The 17,510-nt window shown below is 43.2% G+C and overlaps 1 protein-coding gene across 5 annotated transcripts in view; it reads right to left on the bottom strand.

Annotated features, from left to right (window-relative positions):
* DNMBP (dynamin binding protein) overlaps window positions 1-17,510 on the bottom strand; it is a 106,085-nt gene that overhangs the window by 21,088 nt on the left and 67,487 nt on the right. For all 5 annotated transcript variants that reach the window (XM_012768350.3, XM_012768358.2, XM_020280621.2 and 2 more), the window contains 2 exons: window positions 4,310-4,503; window positions 3,372-3,471 (listed from right to left, as the gene is read on the bottom strand). In XM_012768350.3, coding sequence (XP_012623804.1) covers window positions 3,372-3,471; window positions 4,310-4,503 — 294 coding nt within the window. The remainder of the gene's footprint in view (window positions 1-3,371; window positions 3,472-4,309; window positions 4,504-17,510) is intronic.

Genomic DNA, 17,510 nt, shown 5'->3' with positions numbered 1-17,510 from the left:
CACTGCGGAGTCACTGAGCCACCAATGTCTTTGTTTTTTTGGAGACAAGAGTCTCACTCTGTTGCCTGGGCTACAGTGCCGTGGTGTCAGCCTAGCCCACAGCAACCTCAAACTTCTGGGCTCAAGCAATCCTTCTGCCTCAGCCTCCCGAGTAGCTGGGACTACAGGCATATGACATCACAGCCAGCCAATTTTTTTCTATTTTTAGTAGAGACAAGGTCCCGCTCTTGATCAGGTTGGTCTCGAACTCCTAAGCTCAAGCTACCCTCCTGCCTCAGCCTCCCAGAGTGCTAGGGTTACAAGCATGAGCCACTGCACCACCCGGCCTCATCATCTTCTTTACCTTGTTTCACCATCCTACATTGGTCTGCCTTGTTTTCTTTCATTTTCCTGTTCCTTACCTGCATTCTCAGAATGTTCTCTATCAGACAGACGATCTTTCATACCCCTCAATTCGCTGCTCTTAACCCACCCCGATGGTGACTATTCTACATCAACTATAAACTAGCCAAGCTACACCTTAATCTCCAGTGTTTTCCAAACTGTGGGCCATGAAATTTACTTGATGGGCCATGATCAGAACTTTTTTTATGAAACAAAATGGAATAGAAAACACGGGACATAGTAAAACTAAGCACAGGCATACATACAAACACATATCCTGAGTCACTGTGTAGAACATCTCTTTCTGTGGGACGTGCTCACAATAACGTAAAAGCCAGCCCTTTCCACCTCGTTACTGCATACCCAGAGCCCCCGGTGCTTCCTGCTCATCCTCTAACTCAGTGGTTCCACAAAGCTTTAACTTGCCTTTCTTTAACTTCTCAGAACCTTATCAGATGTCCAAAATCTCGTCCTTTATTAATTCCCCACTGAATGCACTGCCCGGCCTTTTGCTGGAGACGGGAGCCACCCCGCACAGAGTGCTCGAGTGGCCTCAGCTTCCCCCAACACTCACCGCACCGCCTGCCTCCCTCCTCTGTGGCGCTCGCTAGTCCCTGCCTCGGTTCTGGGCCTTTCCATTCCTAGAACTCGCCACCACTTTTCTGTAAGTGTTTTCGACACACCTAAGTCTGCTACCCAATTCCTTGTTTCACATAGGACAGGAAGAGAAGAAGAAAACATAAACACAGATCTTACGGGGATGGGATTATGGATATAAGATCAACGGTAGGAGGCGGCCCACTGCAACGCCTTGCAAGGCCAAGGCTATGTCACTTAGCAGTGTGATGTGACGTGGCGGGCTTCTGTTTCCAGGAGACAAGACCACCTCAGCGCTGAGCAACTCTCACAAACCTTGAAACAAAGCTGACTTTTATAAGGACAGCTCAAACTCCCTTTGTGAAACAGATACTTGATGACTGACCCAGACTGGATGCTGGTATGAAAAAGGGGGAAGGATCTCCCCAAACTCTGAGAATGGTCTCTGGACGGACACCCTCCCAGTGAGGTGGTCACCTGACCCCTGACGGTATCCGGCCCATGCCACCAGCCGGTTCCCACTATCCGCCTTCTACGAGTGCTACGAGAATAAACCTGCTTGAATGTCAGATGGCGTCTAAGACTCATCCCTGACAGGAACTGGGCTGAAGAGAAGTCACCCCTGGGGAAACTGAGAGCCCCGAACATGACAACACATAATAAGCTGGAAGAAAAATGAGTAATTGCTTGATTAATAATTAACTCCTTTTAGATACCAGTCAAATTTCTCCCATTTCTTTCATATTTCAAATAACAGATCTACACATACTCATCTCAAATGACTTATAAAATCTTATAAATTGGCTTTTATGCTTTATCATTATATTAAAACTGGGTCACCATGACTTCCTTCAGCTCAACTCAATGTCTGCTTCTCCTTCTTCGACCTGCCTGACCTCTCCAGCTAGGCCGAGAGCAAGGACCCCAGGCTTCGCTTTCTCTAGCCATTCCGGAAAGTGTGAGACACACAGCTCCACTCTGTACGTAGGCTCATGATGCAAGACTAGACGGCAGAAAGATCCAAATTTGAACATAGTCCCATCGATTATTAGCCACGAGACCTCGGGCAAATTACCTTCTAAGTCTCAGCTGCCTCATCTGAGAAATAAGATTAAGAGCAGCTAGACCTCAGAGGGCAGTTGTAGGGAACACCTGAGATCCAGCTTGGCATATCCCGGGAGAGTGTGCAGAAACACTGACCGTGCTGTACTGCCCCTTCCTGCAGGAGGGCAGCGCTCTGTTTTGTTGCTCTGTCTATTCTTCTCCCAGGTGAGTCGGGTAAACACTGCCTATTCTAAACCAACGTCTCCCCCATTCCCTCTTCTAGCTATCAATGTAGGCTATGTGACCTCAGTATCTATGTGACCAGTTCTGGCCAATGAGACATAAAAGGAAAAATCTGATGGAGGAATTCTGGAAAAGGTTTGCAAAGCCTTAAAATGACACTGGGGTCACTTTTTCCTTCAGCTGGATGTGTAGTGTGGTGGCTGGAACTGTGGCAGCGTCTTGTAACTATGATTCCAATAAAATAGCAAAATAATAGGCCACCGCCTCCCATGCTGTACCAGGGCTGGCATCATGACAGTAGAATATGGCAGACCTGATGCTCTGTCACTTCTGACACCAGGTTGTAGAAGACGCTGCAGCTCCTGCCTCAGGCTTGCTCTCTCTCTGGCCGCTCACTCTGGGTGGCTCGTGACTCATGCCATGTTCTGAGGAGCGTCCGCAGAGAGGCTCGCATGAGAAGGCACTGAGGCCTGAAGAGCTGAGTGAGCTTTCTTGGAGGTGGATCCCTGAGCCCAGGCCAACAGCCTCACTCCAGCCTCATGAGAGCCCCGGAGCCAGAACCACCCAGCTAAGGCGCTTCCAGATTCCTGACCAAAAGAATCTGTGAAGTAATGTGTGTTTAACCTTTTAAGCTTCTAAGTTTCAGTGTAATTGTTACTCAGCAAGAGAGAGCTAGTAAGTTTCCTTGTGCATAAGAACTAGATGAATGTTTTAAAAATATTCTTGACAATGATCCACATAAATACATTTTAAATCATGACTTGGTGTGTGTGTGTGTGTATGGAATGGAAATAAAAGTTTCAAAAAACAGTAAACTTATTGCTTACGATACATTCTGACATTTTCTATTTTATTGAAAAATATGTATGGGGTGCAAACCACTAAATTGATCTCATGACCCAGGAACAGGCTGCAACCATCAGTCTGAAAAACGTACTACTGCCAACGTCCTATACCATCTCAAAGCAATGTGAGATACAAGAAGCAGGGGCTCAAATAACCTCTGAACTAAGTAACTAAAACTGCATTTTCCTAGCATAACTACTCAGTATCAGGAAGGCCCCTTCCCCCCACCCCTCTGAAACAACGGCAGGGGCTCATACCTACAGCATCGCTGACTTCCAGAGCAGCCAATAATTGCTTTGAGACTTTAATCACCATCTGCATATTTCCAAAAAGTCCTTCAAAGTCAATGTTTGGTAGCTGAGAAAGGGAAATAAAACACAAAAATGCATGGAAATGAAACCAATGGCATATCATTCATGCTAGGAATATCTCAAGGATTGTATAAAAAATGCTCAAGATCATTTTCTTCACTCACTTTCTCAAAGTTTCTAGAATACAAACATCCAACATTAGTGTCACCCTTTGTCCTTGATCCAAGTACTCTCTGCTCTCCCGACCAGCATGTTAGTAAAGTAGTGACTATGGAACCAATTTGGTTTATAAATACACTGGGAGACAAACTGCCCCCAGCACCCATCTGATGGCACTGCCCACTGGCTACAGAAGTACTTGGGTGTGAAGGCTCCAAGAGTATAACCCAAGCCAAGCCCAGGTGGTCAAGTAACAAGCAATAAAGGCTGTAAATTCCTGAGATACTGTTACCCTTTCCTTACCATCTAGCACCTAGAAAAGCCCAAGCACATGTCGGTAAGGGTTTCCCAAACAAACTCTGTATGATCAGATACTAGAGCCAGGGAACCCTTACCCTGACACTTTGTTATATTATCACACGACCTTCCCAGTAGAGCCACGATTTGGACTCCCTGGAACCATTTTCAGGAGCCATAGAAATAGGAAATGTCCTGGGAGTTACTGCAGTAAGGCTGGTAGGTTAACAGCAGACTTGACAAGTGACAGGATGCTTAGCTGATGACGGCACGTATTTTGGGGCCTTTGATTAAGAGCAGCAGCAGCCACAATCACAGCCTTCATTTCAAACTCAATAAATCTCTGTAGTGAAAGCTCCCACATCCTAGTGCTCCCGGCTTGGAGGGCCACATTCCAAGTCAAGCTAACTGTCCCCCACAGCTCCCACCTGTGCCTGCTGCAGGGGTACCATGATCCGCTCAATACACATGTCCAGATCCCGAATGTAGTCTCTTTCCGTCTGAAGAAGTTCTTCCACCACCTTGGCTCTCTTCTCCAGCATCCTCTGCTCTGGGTTTTCAGTGGACACTGACCCGGGAGGGGCCACCAGTGATGAAGACTGGGAGGAGAGGAGCGTCATTTCTAGAAAGGAAAAGAGAACCGGTCAGCAGTTCTGGGTGTGCAAGTAGGAGTTTCCAACAGTTTGAGTCACAAGAACACATTCCTTGAGAACGAAAGATCTCACTATTGCCGACCACCAGGAAATCTGATCGCATGGGGCAGTTCTAAACAGGAACAGCTGAAGCACTTAGGAAGCCATTCCTACAGAGAGTACTTTCCCGACATGTACAATACCATTTTGAGAGTTTGTCCTAAAAAGGAGTAGCTGGCCCATTTTAGGAGGACAAATCAGTGTTTACAAGCTCCTTACAAGAGAGGTTGAAAGGGGTCTGGCTTTACCAAGACTTGCTTTCCCATCAAGCAGATATAAAACCTGTTCTGTGATATCAAGTAGCAGAAATAACAAGCTAAAAACTAGAAATATAGATATAGCATTTAAACGAAATATTATGGAGAACATAAAATAATGCCAACTAAGCATAAACCAAGAATTAGGGATTATCTGAGAACTAGGTAACTGTAGGGTCTATCATTTTCCAGTCACTCCAATGGTGGATTAACATTAGTATATAAAGAAATAGGTAAAAATTGTTTAGATTCTCCCTATGAAAACCTTAATCAAGGCCAGGCATGGTGGCTCATGCCTGTAACCCTAGCGGAGCTCAGGAGTTCAAGACCGGCCTGAGCAAGAACAAGACCTCGTCTCTACTAAAAATAGTAAAATTAGCTGGGCAGTCCCAGCTACTTCGGAGACTGAGGCAGGAGGATTATTTGAGCCCAGGAATTTGAGGTTACAATGAGCTATGATGATGCCACTGCACTCTACCCAGAGTGACAGAGCAAGACACTGTCTCAAAAAAAAAAAAAATCCTTAAAGACTCACAAAGCAGGTTTTGCTACTTAAAATGTCCTAGAAGACAGATACAAACCTACTATACACATGAAGTTCTTTAATGGTATTTTCAATTAAAAGAACCTCTAAGAACTAGACTACATGATTCTAAAAATGAAAACAAATATGTATCTTGTCACTAACTTTTACAGTTACTTAGATATATGAGAGAGTTATTTATAAACATGGGACAGCATTTGTTCATTTAAAATGAACATTAAACACCAAAGTAAGAAATCAGAAAAAAAAATTAACACTGAAGCAATCTCTGCTTAGTTTCTATCAAATTCCTTAAGATCCTGGCCGGGCACAGTGGCTCATGCCTGTAATCCTAGCACTCTGAAAAGCCAAGGCGGGTGGGTCACTCAAGGTCAGGAGTTCGAGACCAGCCTGAGCAAGAGCGAGACCCTGTCTCTACTAAAAATAGAAAGAAATTAATTGGCCAACTAACAATATATAGAAAAAATTAGCCGAGCATGGTGGTGCATGCCTATAGTCCCAGCTACTTAGGAGGCTGAGGCAGTAGAACCACTTGAGCCCAGGAATCTGAGGTTGTTGTGAGCTAGGCTGATGCCACAGCACTCTAGCCCAGGCAACAGAGAGAGACTCTAAAAAAAAAAAAAAAAATTCCTTAAGATGCACATAAGCAATTACAAATTTGGTAAGTAAATACACTAGTAAGTCTGAATACAATCAAAAGAACATATTTTCCCCAGATTTAAGCAAAAATACAAATGTTCAAACTACTTATGGAAAGTTATACTTTCACAGATTTTATTCTCCAAAAATTTTTCCACTGCCCCTTCCCTCAAAATTTGGGAATTCCAGTGCAACCCAGATTCTGTTTTCTAAAAATCATTCTCCACTAAAAGGAAGCAGGGTTCTTTGCAGAAATGGCTAATTCCAGGGCTGGGGCAAAGAAAGTATAGATGAGCCTGAAGGGGCAGAAAGGAAAGAAGTGCTCAATAACATGATGGGGACATGTCAAAAGGACATGGGAGGCAGCCTGAAGGCTCCCACTGGCCAAATCTGAGTATCAAATTAAACATTCTTTTTTTTTTTTTCTGAGACAGTCTCACTCTGTTGCCTAGGCTAGAGTGCTGTGGCATCAACCAAGCTCACAGCAACCTCAAACTCCTGGGCTCAAGTGATCCTCCTGCCTCAGCCTCCCCAGTAGCTAGGACCACAGGCATGCACCACCATGCCCAACTAATTTTTTCTATATATTTTTAGTTGTCTGACTAATTTCTTTCTATTTTTAGTAGAGACGGGGTCTCGTTCTTGCTCAGGCTGGTCTTGAACTCCTGACCTTGAGCAATTCTCCTGTCTTAGCCTCCTAGAATGCTAGGATTACAGGCATGAGCCACTGTGCCCAGCCTAAACATTCTTATTTTATTCAGTGGAAATATTCAATTCTACTGAATAAAATAAGAATCTGTAAGTACATAAATAATTAGAGTGAAGAGAAACCTCTTTCTTATGGAAGAATGTCAACTCCTAAAGAATAGAAGAAATGAGAGTTAGAAAATCACTATTTTGCAACCATCAGAATAAAATTTGGTTCAGGCAGGAATCATCAATGGATGATTCTGGTGCTGGGGTCTGATAATGATCAGAATATCTGCATAGTTTTGAAATACATATTACAAATTACTTATTAATTACAAAAATAAAAAAAATAGTCATTATGTATTAGAAGTGGATAACATTATAACTGAGTAATAGAAATTAACCACACCAATAAGGGGCAAACAGACATCATGTGTTTCCAAACGTCATGTCTGGAAACAACATGATATCCCTTATGTAGTATCCTAGTCAAAAATGTATAATCTGAGACGAATCCTGAGGCAACATCAGACAAACTGAGGATTTGTGTACTTCAAAATGTCAATGTTGGCCGGGTGTGGTGGCTCACGCCTGTAATCCTAGCACTCTGGAAGGCCAAGGCAGACGGACTGCTCGAGGTCAGTAGTTTGAAACCAGCTTAGATGAGACCCTGTCTCTACTAAAAATAGAAAGAAATTAATTGACCAACTAAAAATATATATACAAAAAATTAGCCGGGCATGGTGGTGCATGCCTATAGTCCCAGCTACTCAGGAGTCTGAGGTAGTAGGATTGCTTGAGCCCAGGAGTTTAAGGTTGTTGTGAGCTAGGCTGACGCCATGGCACTCACTCTAGCCTGGGCAACAAAGTGAGATTCTGCCTCAAAAAAAAAAAAAAGTCCGTGTCACAACAGACAAAGGTGGCCTGAGAAACCATTCCCAATTAAAGATAACTAAACAGATGACAACTAAATGCAATGTGTGATTCTGAACTGGATCCTGATTTTGGGGGGAGGGGGGATGACACAAAGGACTTAACTAGGACAACTGATAAAACTGGAATATAGATTGTTAGATAAATGAGTAAATCAATTTTAAATTTCCCAAAATGGCAAATCTATCATGGTCATGTAGAGAATACCCATGGTCATACAAAATACACACCAAAGTTTACTAAGGGGCATGATATATACAACATATTCTTAGATAGTTCAGGAAAAAAAAGAAAAACTATACAGGGGGAAGTTTGGGGGAGAAAAAAGGGAATGAAATTAAATACTGGTGAATATGAGTAAAATGTATACAGGAAGTTCTTTGTCCTATTGCAATTTTCTGTATATTTGACATTATTCAAAATAAAGGTTTTTTGTTTTTTTAAGACAAGGTCTCACCCTGTTGCCCAGGCTGAAGTGCAGTGGCATCATCATAGCTCACTGCAGACTCCAACTCCTGGACTCAAGCAATCTTCCCGCCTCAGCCTACCAAAGTGCTAGGAATATAGGCGTGAGCCACTGCACCCAGCCCAAAATAAAGTTTAAAAAGACATAATGGAAATATATTTTGAGTTTTTTGGTAGAATGGCAAAATTTCAAGCATTACTCTCATTTTACCACAGTGTTAAATTATAAGTTAATTATAATATATGTAAATTTTATTTTTAATGGCCTTGTTTTAAATTTTCTTTGTGAGTTCAAAACAATAGACTTCCAGTCCTAAATATGGTCCCATTTTGGCAAGTTGAGAAAAGAAACAAATTTTAAGTATAAGATTAAAAAGCTCTGGAAAGGGAGAACATTTATTGAATTCCAATAACATGCCAGATGCTTTAATAGATCACATCCCTGAACTTATTTAATACACCAAAATTTTAAAGCAGGTATTACTGTCATTTAATAGATAAGAAAACCAAGGCCTTGAGGTTGACCAACTTGTCTGAAGTTAGGTAGGAGTAAATGGCAATTCTGGAATTAGAACCTAAATATATTTAAATCCAAATCCTATATACTTAATCCTGCACCATTTTGTTACCCTAGCCTGGAATCTCAACCAGAAAAGGTCAGGGGCTTGTTTGCTTCAAATCTGAAAAACTCCCTGGAAATGACTGCATTCTCTCCTGTGAGTTCTATTAATTATAGCAGCTGAAAGCATAAAGCACCAGCAAGCACTTACTCATCAATTGGAAGCCAGATTGAGAGACTGAAAAATAAATGGTAATGATTCTTATAAACTATCAGCATGCCTTTTTTTTTTCCCAGACGGGGCTTAGAAGCTCTTGAACAGCCTTCAAAAAACAAAATCCAGAACACTTTAGTGGGATTAAAAACCCCTGTGGGATGTTTTCACTAAATTCCAGTTTCCAGGGCACCAATCCTGAGATTCTGATTCAGCAAATCTGGGTGGGACCTGGGTATCTGCAATTTTAACAAAACCTGAGATGTTTCTGAAGATAACAGGCGAACTTCGGGTTCTACAAACATATTAATACTCAAAAGAGTTTTCAAAGATTAATAAAGAATATCTGGTTCGAAATGACTCCAAGTGTAAAACTGTTTTTCCCTTATTCCATATATTTTCTAAGAAAAAAGTCTGCTCTAAAATTTTAGGCGGCCTTCAGCCTCAGCCAGCGGCAGTGGAACCAGGTTTTGAATCTTGCACTTCCCCACCACGTAGCTGAGGAGCCCTGGAAAAGTCCATTTTTACCTCTGGGCCTCAATTTCCTCATCTGTAAAATAAGGATAATAATATATGCTTTGCAGAGTAGTTGAGTAAATTAAACAAGGTTAATGACCCAACAAAAGTTAGTTCTTTTCCCACCATGGGCCAGAAAATGCCGGCTGCACCAGATTAAGGTAAAATGCACTAAGTAGAAAATGCCCTGTGGAGATTCTAAAATTCTACTTTTCTATAAGAACAATAACATCTGGGGATGAGCAAGCTCATGGAGGAAACTGAGGCCCGGTATCGACCAATCAATAAAGCGTGTAGACGAGCTCTCACTTTCAGCCTAGGAAGGCCCTGCAGGTGTTCAGCAGCTGGGGCTACTGCACAAATTGACTTTCCGTGCTAAAACAATTAGCTGTGGACATTTTTTTTTCCAGTGGTTGCTCCTCTCCCCCCAGTCCCGATTCCATCCGTCCTTCTCAAGACGCCCCCACCCCTTTCTGGTTCGTGCATTGTCGCCGGGCTCACTTCCCCAGTCTATCACACACTTCAAAGCAGAGTTAAAGAGCAAAGCCACGCACGCTTCCCTCGCCCCGGAGAGCTGCGGGCTCTGCCGCTGGCGGGGAGAATCCCGAGGTCCCAGCCGGCCGCAAGTGCCCCGGCGCGGGCACCGGAGGCCGCGAGTCCCGCCCCACGCCCGGGACGTACCTGCAGCGCCCGAGCCGGCGGCCAGCGGACGTGTGGGTCCCGGCGTGAGCAGGGGGCGCAGACCCTTCCCAGGGCCCTGGAATGCTCCTCAACCCCTCAATCCTTTGTATAGGACAGGCATTTCCCCCAGGCTTCCCATATTTACATATGAATCGCCCGAGTCAGCCGGGCTATCTCCGCGGGGCTCGCGCTAAAGGACGGAGCTGGAACCCGCCGCTCGCGGGAGCGACTTGCGGGCCGGCCCACTCTGCTCTTGGCTCCTCTCCTCGGCCTGCACCCTCGAAATCAGATTACTGTCTTTTACCCTTTCGACCCTCTGCTAAAGTGTGTGTGGGGTTTTGTTTGGGGATGGGGAAAGAAGCCCTTTTCAGGGATGAATTCCAAAGGCCGATTGGTCTCTACTGATGAGAGGCCAAACTGAAAAGTGGCAGCACTTGCCCACCTTGTCCGCCCCAAGGCCCCCCTTTCCGGGGTCTCTCCCCCAGGGCTTTGCCGAGGGACCCCGGACCTCCTCCTTTGGGCACCGAAGCGGATCTGAGCCGGGCGGGTCCTCGTAGGTCAGCTGGCAGAAAGATGGCAAGAGTGAGGATTAAGAGAAGGAAAGAAAAAAGAGAAGGAAAAAGGAAAGGAAAACCTGCAAAACCCCATACACACTTCTATATAAACGTATAATAGGTAAGTGCACAGAAAGGTCTGGAAGCAGAACACACCAAATTTGTCACAGAGTGTGCCTCAGGGGAGGACCTGGAATTTGGGGTAGAAGTGGCCATCAATGGGGCCTTGAGCCCAACCATCTCCCAAGAGCATAGTAATTAAAAAAAAAAAAAAAACCTGTCGTGCTAACTCAGATACCTTTCTACTGGTGGAATTTTAAGCGACCTGAGAGAAGACAAATTTTGGTAATAAGCCCTTCCCACTGCTTCTAAAATCCCACCACTAACTGGTGAGGCTTTATTGGATGGCAGGCTCCAGGGTTGTAGCCTCCCTCCATGACCTAATGGGGATACTTTTAAATTTATTTTAACAAGTATTTATATGGCACTTATTATGTATGTCATACACTGTTCTAAGCACCTTATGAATCCTCAAAATATCCCCATTTTGCTGATGAGGAAGAGTAACTGGCCCAGTTAGGCAGAAGAGCTGGATTTGAGCCTCTCCCAGCTCCAGAGTCTATGCTCTTGACCAATAGCTATTCTGCCTCCAGTTCTTTTCCCAAGCACCAAATCATGTGAGTTATTACCTAGAATTCCACTTCTGGGTTTTTGCAGCTATCTGGTTGCTAATGACGGATTGGTGCAATTTTAAAACACAATTTAAGCTAATCTTCAGAGCCACAGTTCACACACAGTAAGACTGTGAACAATAACGTATATGAGCACATGTGCACATGTATTCACATGATTTATCTATAAAACCCCTCTCAATATAACATAAATTATAAATCCCCAGACAGAATCGAATCTAGTCATGTCATACATAGTAAATACTCAGCAGTATTCCAGAAAATTTATGGAAGAAATTGTGTGAAATTAAAGGAAAGGCCTATTTTATCATGTCATTTGATTTTAAAAATTAAAATAGAGGGACAAAGAGGCATAAGGGAGTAGATAAAAACTTTAATACTTCCTTTACTTTTTAAAAAAATCAAATCTTTTAACCTAGAAGCCCACTTTTGGGAATTTATTCTAGGTAAATAATAGGACAACTGCACAAATATGTTCTTACAGGGAGGTTCACTGAGATTTTTAAAACTTTAGAAACAACCTAAACAGAAACCACCAAATTTCCTCAAAAGGGCCTGGGTAAATAAATGATGGCATATCCACAGAATAAAATACTATTATAACCATTAAGATAGAGATTTATGTTTATTAATAGAAAGAGATCTAATAGTGTGTTGCTGAAAAAAAGCAAGTTACCAAACAATTTATCAAAGAATTGTAGTTTTGTTAGCAGGGGAAAAATATTTTAAACGTACATTTTTGAAAAGGAAAAAGTGTTGAGGGGATAGAAACTCTGATTTTTCTCCCTTTCTTTTCACTTATTCCCTTTTCTAGTATTTCTATGGTGAACATGTAATATTGATATGACAAAATAGTAAAGTGGGAAAAAAAACATTTGCTATAAAATGATGTTCTAATACGCGGTCAGTTCCCAATGACCCTGTTAATCCATTTCAAACTCTTTCTTCACTTTTTAATAACCTGAGGTTTCTTTCCTGACCTATCAATCCCTTTAAATAGGTGAAGAAAATAGGTAATAAAACACTGTTGAAATACAAATTTGTGAAAGACAGACAGACAGACCACAATTGCATGCTAGCAGTCTCTAGAAGCAGCTCTTTTGTAGCAAAGCCTGAGAGGAAGCAATCTTCCTGTAAATTGCTCATCCTCCCTCTCCCCCAGCCCTGCCTGCAGAAATCCTAAGCCCTGGTTTTCTGTGTCACCACATCAGCCAGCCCACCCAGCCCCCTTTGCTTTTCCTTTATCACCTACTTTCGGTCTATTTGGAGAAATTTTATCAGCTCTATGTAAAGCATCCAGTGCTGTGGCCACTCTCTTTTCTGCAGGCTCACAGCAGACTCTTCCTGGACCCCCAAACTTCAGGGGTGAATGTATTTAGGTCCTAAATCTCAACAGCAACCAAAAAAACTTTCCCGGTGGCTTTTGCTCAGTAACGCCTGCCGCTTTTGGCAAGCAGCCTCTACTAAATCCCTGCTAGAAGGGACGCCACCTCTGGAGACCTAGCTCAAAGCTTCCCATTTCCCCTCTCTTTTCCAGGTCCCCATCTAGGCAGTCAGAACACGAACGGGAGCCAAGGGCCCACATTCCAAGAGCCCACAACTTCTTATCCTCCAGTACAGTGAGTTTAACACCAGGAGCACCTGAAATACCATTTTTGAACACTCACCTAATACATATAACTTCTGGAGAGGCGTGATGTGGGTGTGCTTAAAACTGTGAGATTATTATTTTTTCATCTTTAGGTTGCACAAGTAAAATAATCAAGGGGCAAAGATAGTTTTTGTAAAACAATAAGAAATGGATTATCACAGTTTAACCAGCAATTTTGAGTATGATGTCAGCCAACAAAACTTTACATGAAAAGTGTTCTTTTTTATTTACTTATTTTTCTGTTTTGATTGATTGATCGAGACAGGCTCTCACTCTGTCACCCAGGCTGGAGTGCAGTGCAAGTGGCATGATCATAGCTCACTACAGCCTCCAACTCCTGTGCTCAAGCAATCCTCCTGCCTCAGCCTCCTGAGTAGCTAGGACTACAGGCACAGGCCAACAGTGCCCAGCTAATTTTTAAATTTTTTTGTAGAGATGGGGGTCTCACTATCTTGCGCAGGCTGGTCTTGTATGTCTTCTCTAGATGAGTGTGGCCGTTTCCATTCTTAATATGACAGTGATGTTTCAAAATTCACTCGTCTACACAACACTGGCTATTTTTCTATCCTACTCTATAAAATCAGACTTTCTTCAGTTTCTTTCTATAAGGTGGTTTACTTTTTATTCCATCGACTTGCTCTCATAACATTTTATGTATCCTTTATAACTGTTCACCCTCTACCCCAAAAAACTGGTTGATCTAAATTATATACTTAAGTTTTAATTGTAAAAAAATGTAAGAATATTTAATAGAAAGCTACCAAGCAAAGTGCTGGGAGATGAGGCAAAGGTACAGAAAGTTGAAATGCCTGCAAAGCTTTCTTTAGTTTCAGGCAAGTCACTTTATGTGTCTAAACTTGAGCAGCAGGACAAGTGGGGTTAAACTAGATGGTCTTTAAAGTTATTTCCATTGGAGTGAATGACTCTAGTTGAACAGGCAGGACATAAATTCATGAAACAGAATAATATGAAATGGAATAAACTTAAGTGTTTAGGTTATATTTATTTAAAAGGGTGAATTCAATCTCTCAACATAAAGATTACTGTTATTTCTAATATTTTGATGGTAAAATCTAATTAAACCTAAGATATGGGTGCAATCACTTCATTTCCCCCTCCTCCCCCACTGGTTTTGACTTCTGGGAAATAACTGCAGTTGCTACCAGATCTGGAAAGGGCAGCAGGTGCAGTGGATACAGCACTCAGTAAGTCAAAAGACTCAGCTCTGGTCCTGCCTTCCCCTCCCAGCTGTGTTGATCTCGGATGTGTTACACAACTTCGCTGGGCTGCTGTTTTCACGTGTGTATATAACAAAAGAATTGGGCCTCTTTTGGTCACTTCCAGCTCTAAATTCTTATATGACTTCCCACTCTTTTACATCATTTACCCCTTTCAGCTTGGTATCAGCACAGTAGCCTCTAAATGGTTCCACAAGGAACATGCTTACTATGTGAGGCCTCTTTTTGGAGGCCAGTTAGTCATTTCCTCTCAGAGAGCCAAGAAATGGCCACTTGCTGCTATTATGAAACCTGTAACAACAAGGTTTATTTGTTTCCTTATCATTCCTTGAACATGACAAGCCCAGCTTGCCTCTGAGCCTTTTCCATCCTTGCTGCTCAGCCACTGTCTTCTAAGGCTCAACTGCCAGCTTCTCCATGAGGGCTTCTCTACTGCTCGGATTATTCTGTGCTCTAAATGTCACCTCTCAAGTGGCAATAGAAAATAACCCTTGCTAGTTATCTTTTTTTTTTTTTTCCAGACAGAGTCTCACTCTGTTTCCCCGGGCTAGAGTGCCATGGTGTCAGCCTAGCTCACAGCAACCTCAAACTCCTGGGCTCAAGCAATCCTTCTGCCTCAGCCTCCCGAGAAGCTGGGACCACAGGCATGTGCCACCATGCCGGCTAATTTTTTCTATATATTTTTAGTTGGAAAATTAATTTGTTTCTATTTTTAGTAGAGACAGGGTCTCGCTCTTGCTCAGGCTGGTTTCGAACTCCTGACCTCGTGCGATTCGCCTACCTCGGCCTCCCAGAGTGCTAGGATTACAGGCGTGAGCCACCGCGCCCAGCCTACCTTTTTTTTTTTTTTTTTGAGACAGAGTCTCATTCTGTTTCCCCGGGCTAGAGTGCCATGGCATCAGCCTCGATCACAGCAACCTCAAACTCCTGGGCTCAAGAGATCCTCCTGCCTCAACCTCCCAAGTAGCTGGGACTACAGGCATGCACCACCATGCCCGGCTAATTTTTTCTATATATATTAGTTGGCCAATTAATTTCTTTCTATTTTTAGTAGAGATGGGGTCTTGCTCTTGCGCAGGCTGGTTTTGAACTCCTGACCTTGAGCAATCCACCTGCCTTGGCCTCCCAGAGTGCTAGGATTACAGGTGTGAGCCACTGCGCCTGGCCGCTAGTTGTCTTTTGATATATGAGTTCTGGTACCCCAAATAGAATACCTCACTTGACAACAAATATTTACTAAGCACTTATTAGATGCCAAGTACTATGTTAGATTCTGTAAACACCATTTTCATTCACTGTCATAATAGAGCTTAGACTCTACTGGACTGTCCCACATACCTGAGATATACCTAATCTACAGCGTGTAGCACAGTGACTGGCACTTAATAAATGGCAGCAATTAGTGTTACTTAGCAGAATGCCCCAGACATTGCTTTGCTATGATTATGATGTTTCAGATTCAATGAAATGCAATATATTTCATCTATTTGTCTCAGCTTATGATCACAAGAAAAGAGTTTCTTTTTTTTTTTTTTTTTTTTTTTTGAGATAGAGTCTTGCTTTGTTGTCCAGGCTAGAGTGAGTGCCGTGGTGTCAGCCTGGCTCACAGCAACCTCAAACTCCTGGGCTCAAGCGATCCTTCTGCCTCAGCCTCCCGAGTAGCTGGGACTACAGGCATGCGCCACCATGCCCTGCTAATCTTTTATATATATATATTAGTTGGCCAATTAATTTATTTCTATTTATAGTAGAGACGGGTCTTGCTCTTGCTCAGGTTGGTTTCGAACTCCTGAGCTCAAAGGATCCACCCGCCTCGGCCTCCCAGAGAGCTAGGATTACAGGCGTGAGCCACCGCGCCCGGCCGGGTTTCTTGATACTGTGGAACGGAGTCTGCTGTCCAGCCATGCCACAAACATGTATCTCCTGCTAGAGATGACTACAGCACTGTCACACCCCTGTGGCTTGGCAGCCTGGTGTTTATGCACAGCTGTGGGCACTTCCTGGTGTCCCAAGAAATATCAAATTGGAAAACAATGTCTGAGGTATGAGGACGGGGGTGTCAGGGTTCTGAGCTCCCCCCTGGACATGCCATGATATTGCAAGTTGGCTGCTCTGATTCACCTCCTCTCCCACTGCGCCTCTTAAACTCCTGCGGTCCATATGAAAGAAGATAAATTACATCTTCCTATCCTACCTCAATTTGTTGCCTTTCCTTGACATCTCTTGGTTTTACAGAGACCTGGGATCTCCCCAGACCAATACTCCTTCATTGTTGATGGAACATTATACAAAAATAATATAGGTAATGGCTTCGGAAGAAAATAGCCTAGCTTCTTGAGAATACAACTCATGCTCCAAAGAAGCAAGGTCTTTGAGTTGGATGGGAGTTGGCAAGACTGGAGCATTCTAATCTCAGAAGAAGAGTAACTTATTTTCTCTAAAGCTTTAACTATCTCTCAAGTTTTGAAGAAATATGGCCCTCCATTTACTTCCTCTTGGCTCCAGATATTTGCTCTTTCCCTCTCTTTTGCCTCTTATCTTCAAACGAATGATCATACCCCGATTTTTAAAAAGTAAACCAACACATGGGAATTAACTTTGTTCAACTCTGTGCCCCTGCAGTTACAATCACATATCTTTCATGCCTTCTGCAAAAGGTCTTGAAAAAGTGGTCTATATGCCCTCCCTCTACGACCTCACTCGCCAGGTTTCCTCCTCAATCCTTTGAATTAATTCTGTATTCTCACTCTTCTAGTGAAATTGTCTCCTCGGTCAACCAATAACCTCCTCAACAAATCCAATGGCATTCTCCTTGATTTCCCAGGGGCAATTGAAAGTGTTGGCCACTGTCTCTTTAAGTTCTCTGATTTTCTCCAGATCTCCTCAAATGCTTTTGCCTCATCCTTCTTACTGGCCTCCCTCCTGCTCCCGCCCCACAACTGTGGGCATCTGCTAGGCTCAGTTCTCAGCTGCCTACTCCTTTCCCCAGGTGGTCCTTTCCTCCGAGAACACATCACTCAGTTTCAGGGTTACACCTACAGAGGTGACTCACGATGTACAGGTCCAGCTCTGACTTCTGCCTCAAGCTCCCGTCCAAACTCTCATCTGGCTTTTAAGATTTCAATACTCTAGTTCTTTTCCCCACTGTATTCCTCACCACCTTCCACACACATCTTTGTCACCACAACTCCGTATCCTTTATTTTTTGAGACAGACTCTTGCTCTGTCACCCAGACTGGAGTGAAGTGGTATGATCATAGCTCACTACAGCCTCAAACTTCTGGCTTTAAGCCATCCTCCCACC

Source organism: Microcebus murinus, chromosome 14 (assembly GCF_040939455.1).
Source record: "Microcebus murinus isolate Inina chromosome 14, M.murinus_Inina_mat1.0, whole genome shotgun sequence".
Taxonomy (NCBI): domain Eukaryota; kingdom Metazoa; phylum Chordata; class Mammalia; order Primates; family Cheirogaleidae; genus Microcebus; species Microcebus murinus.
Note: the sequence above shows the minus strand (reverse complement) of the source record. Positions and strands in the feature narration are given on the sequence as shown.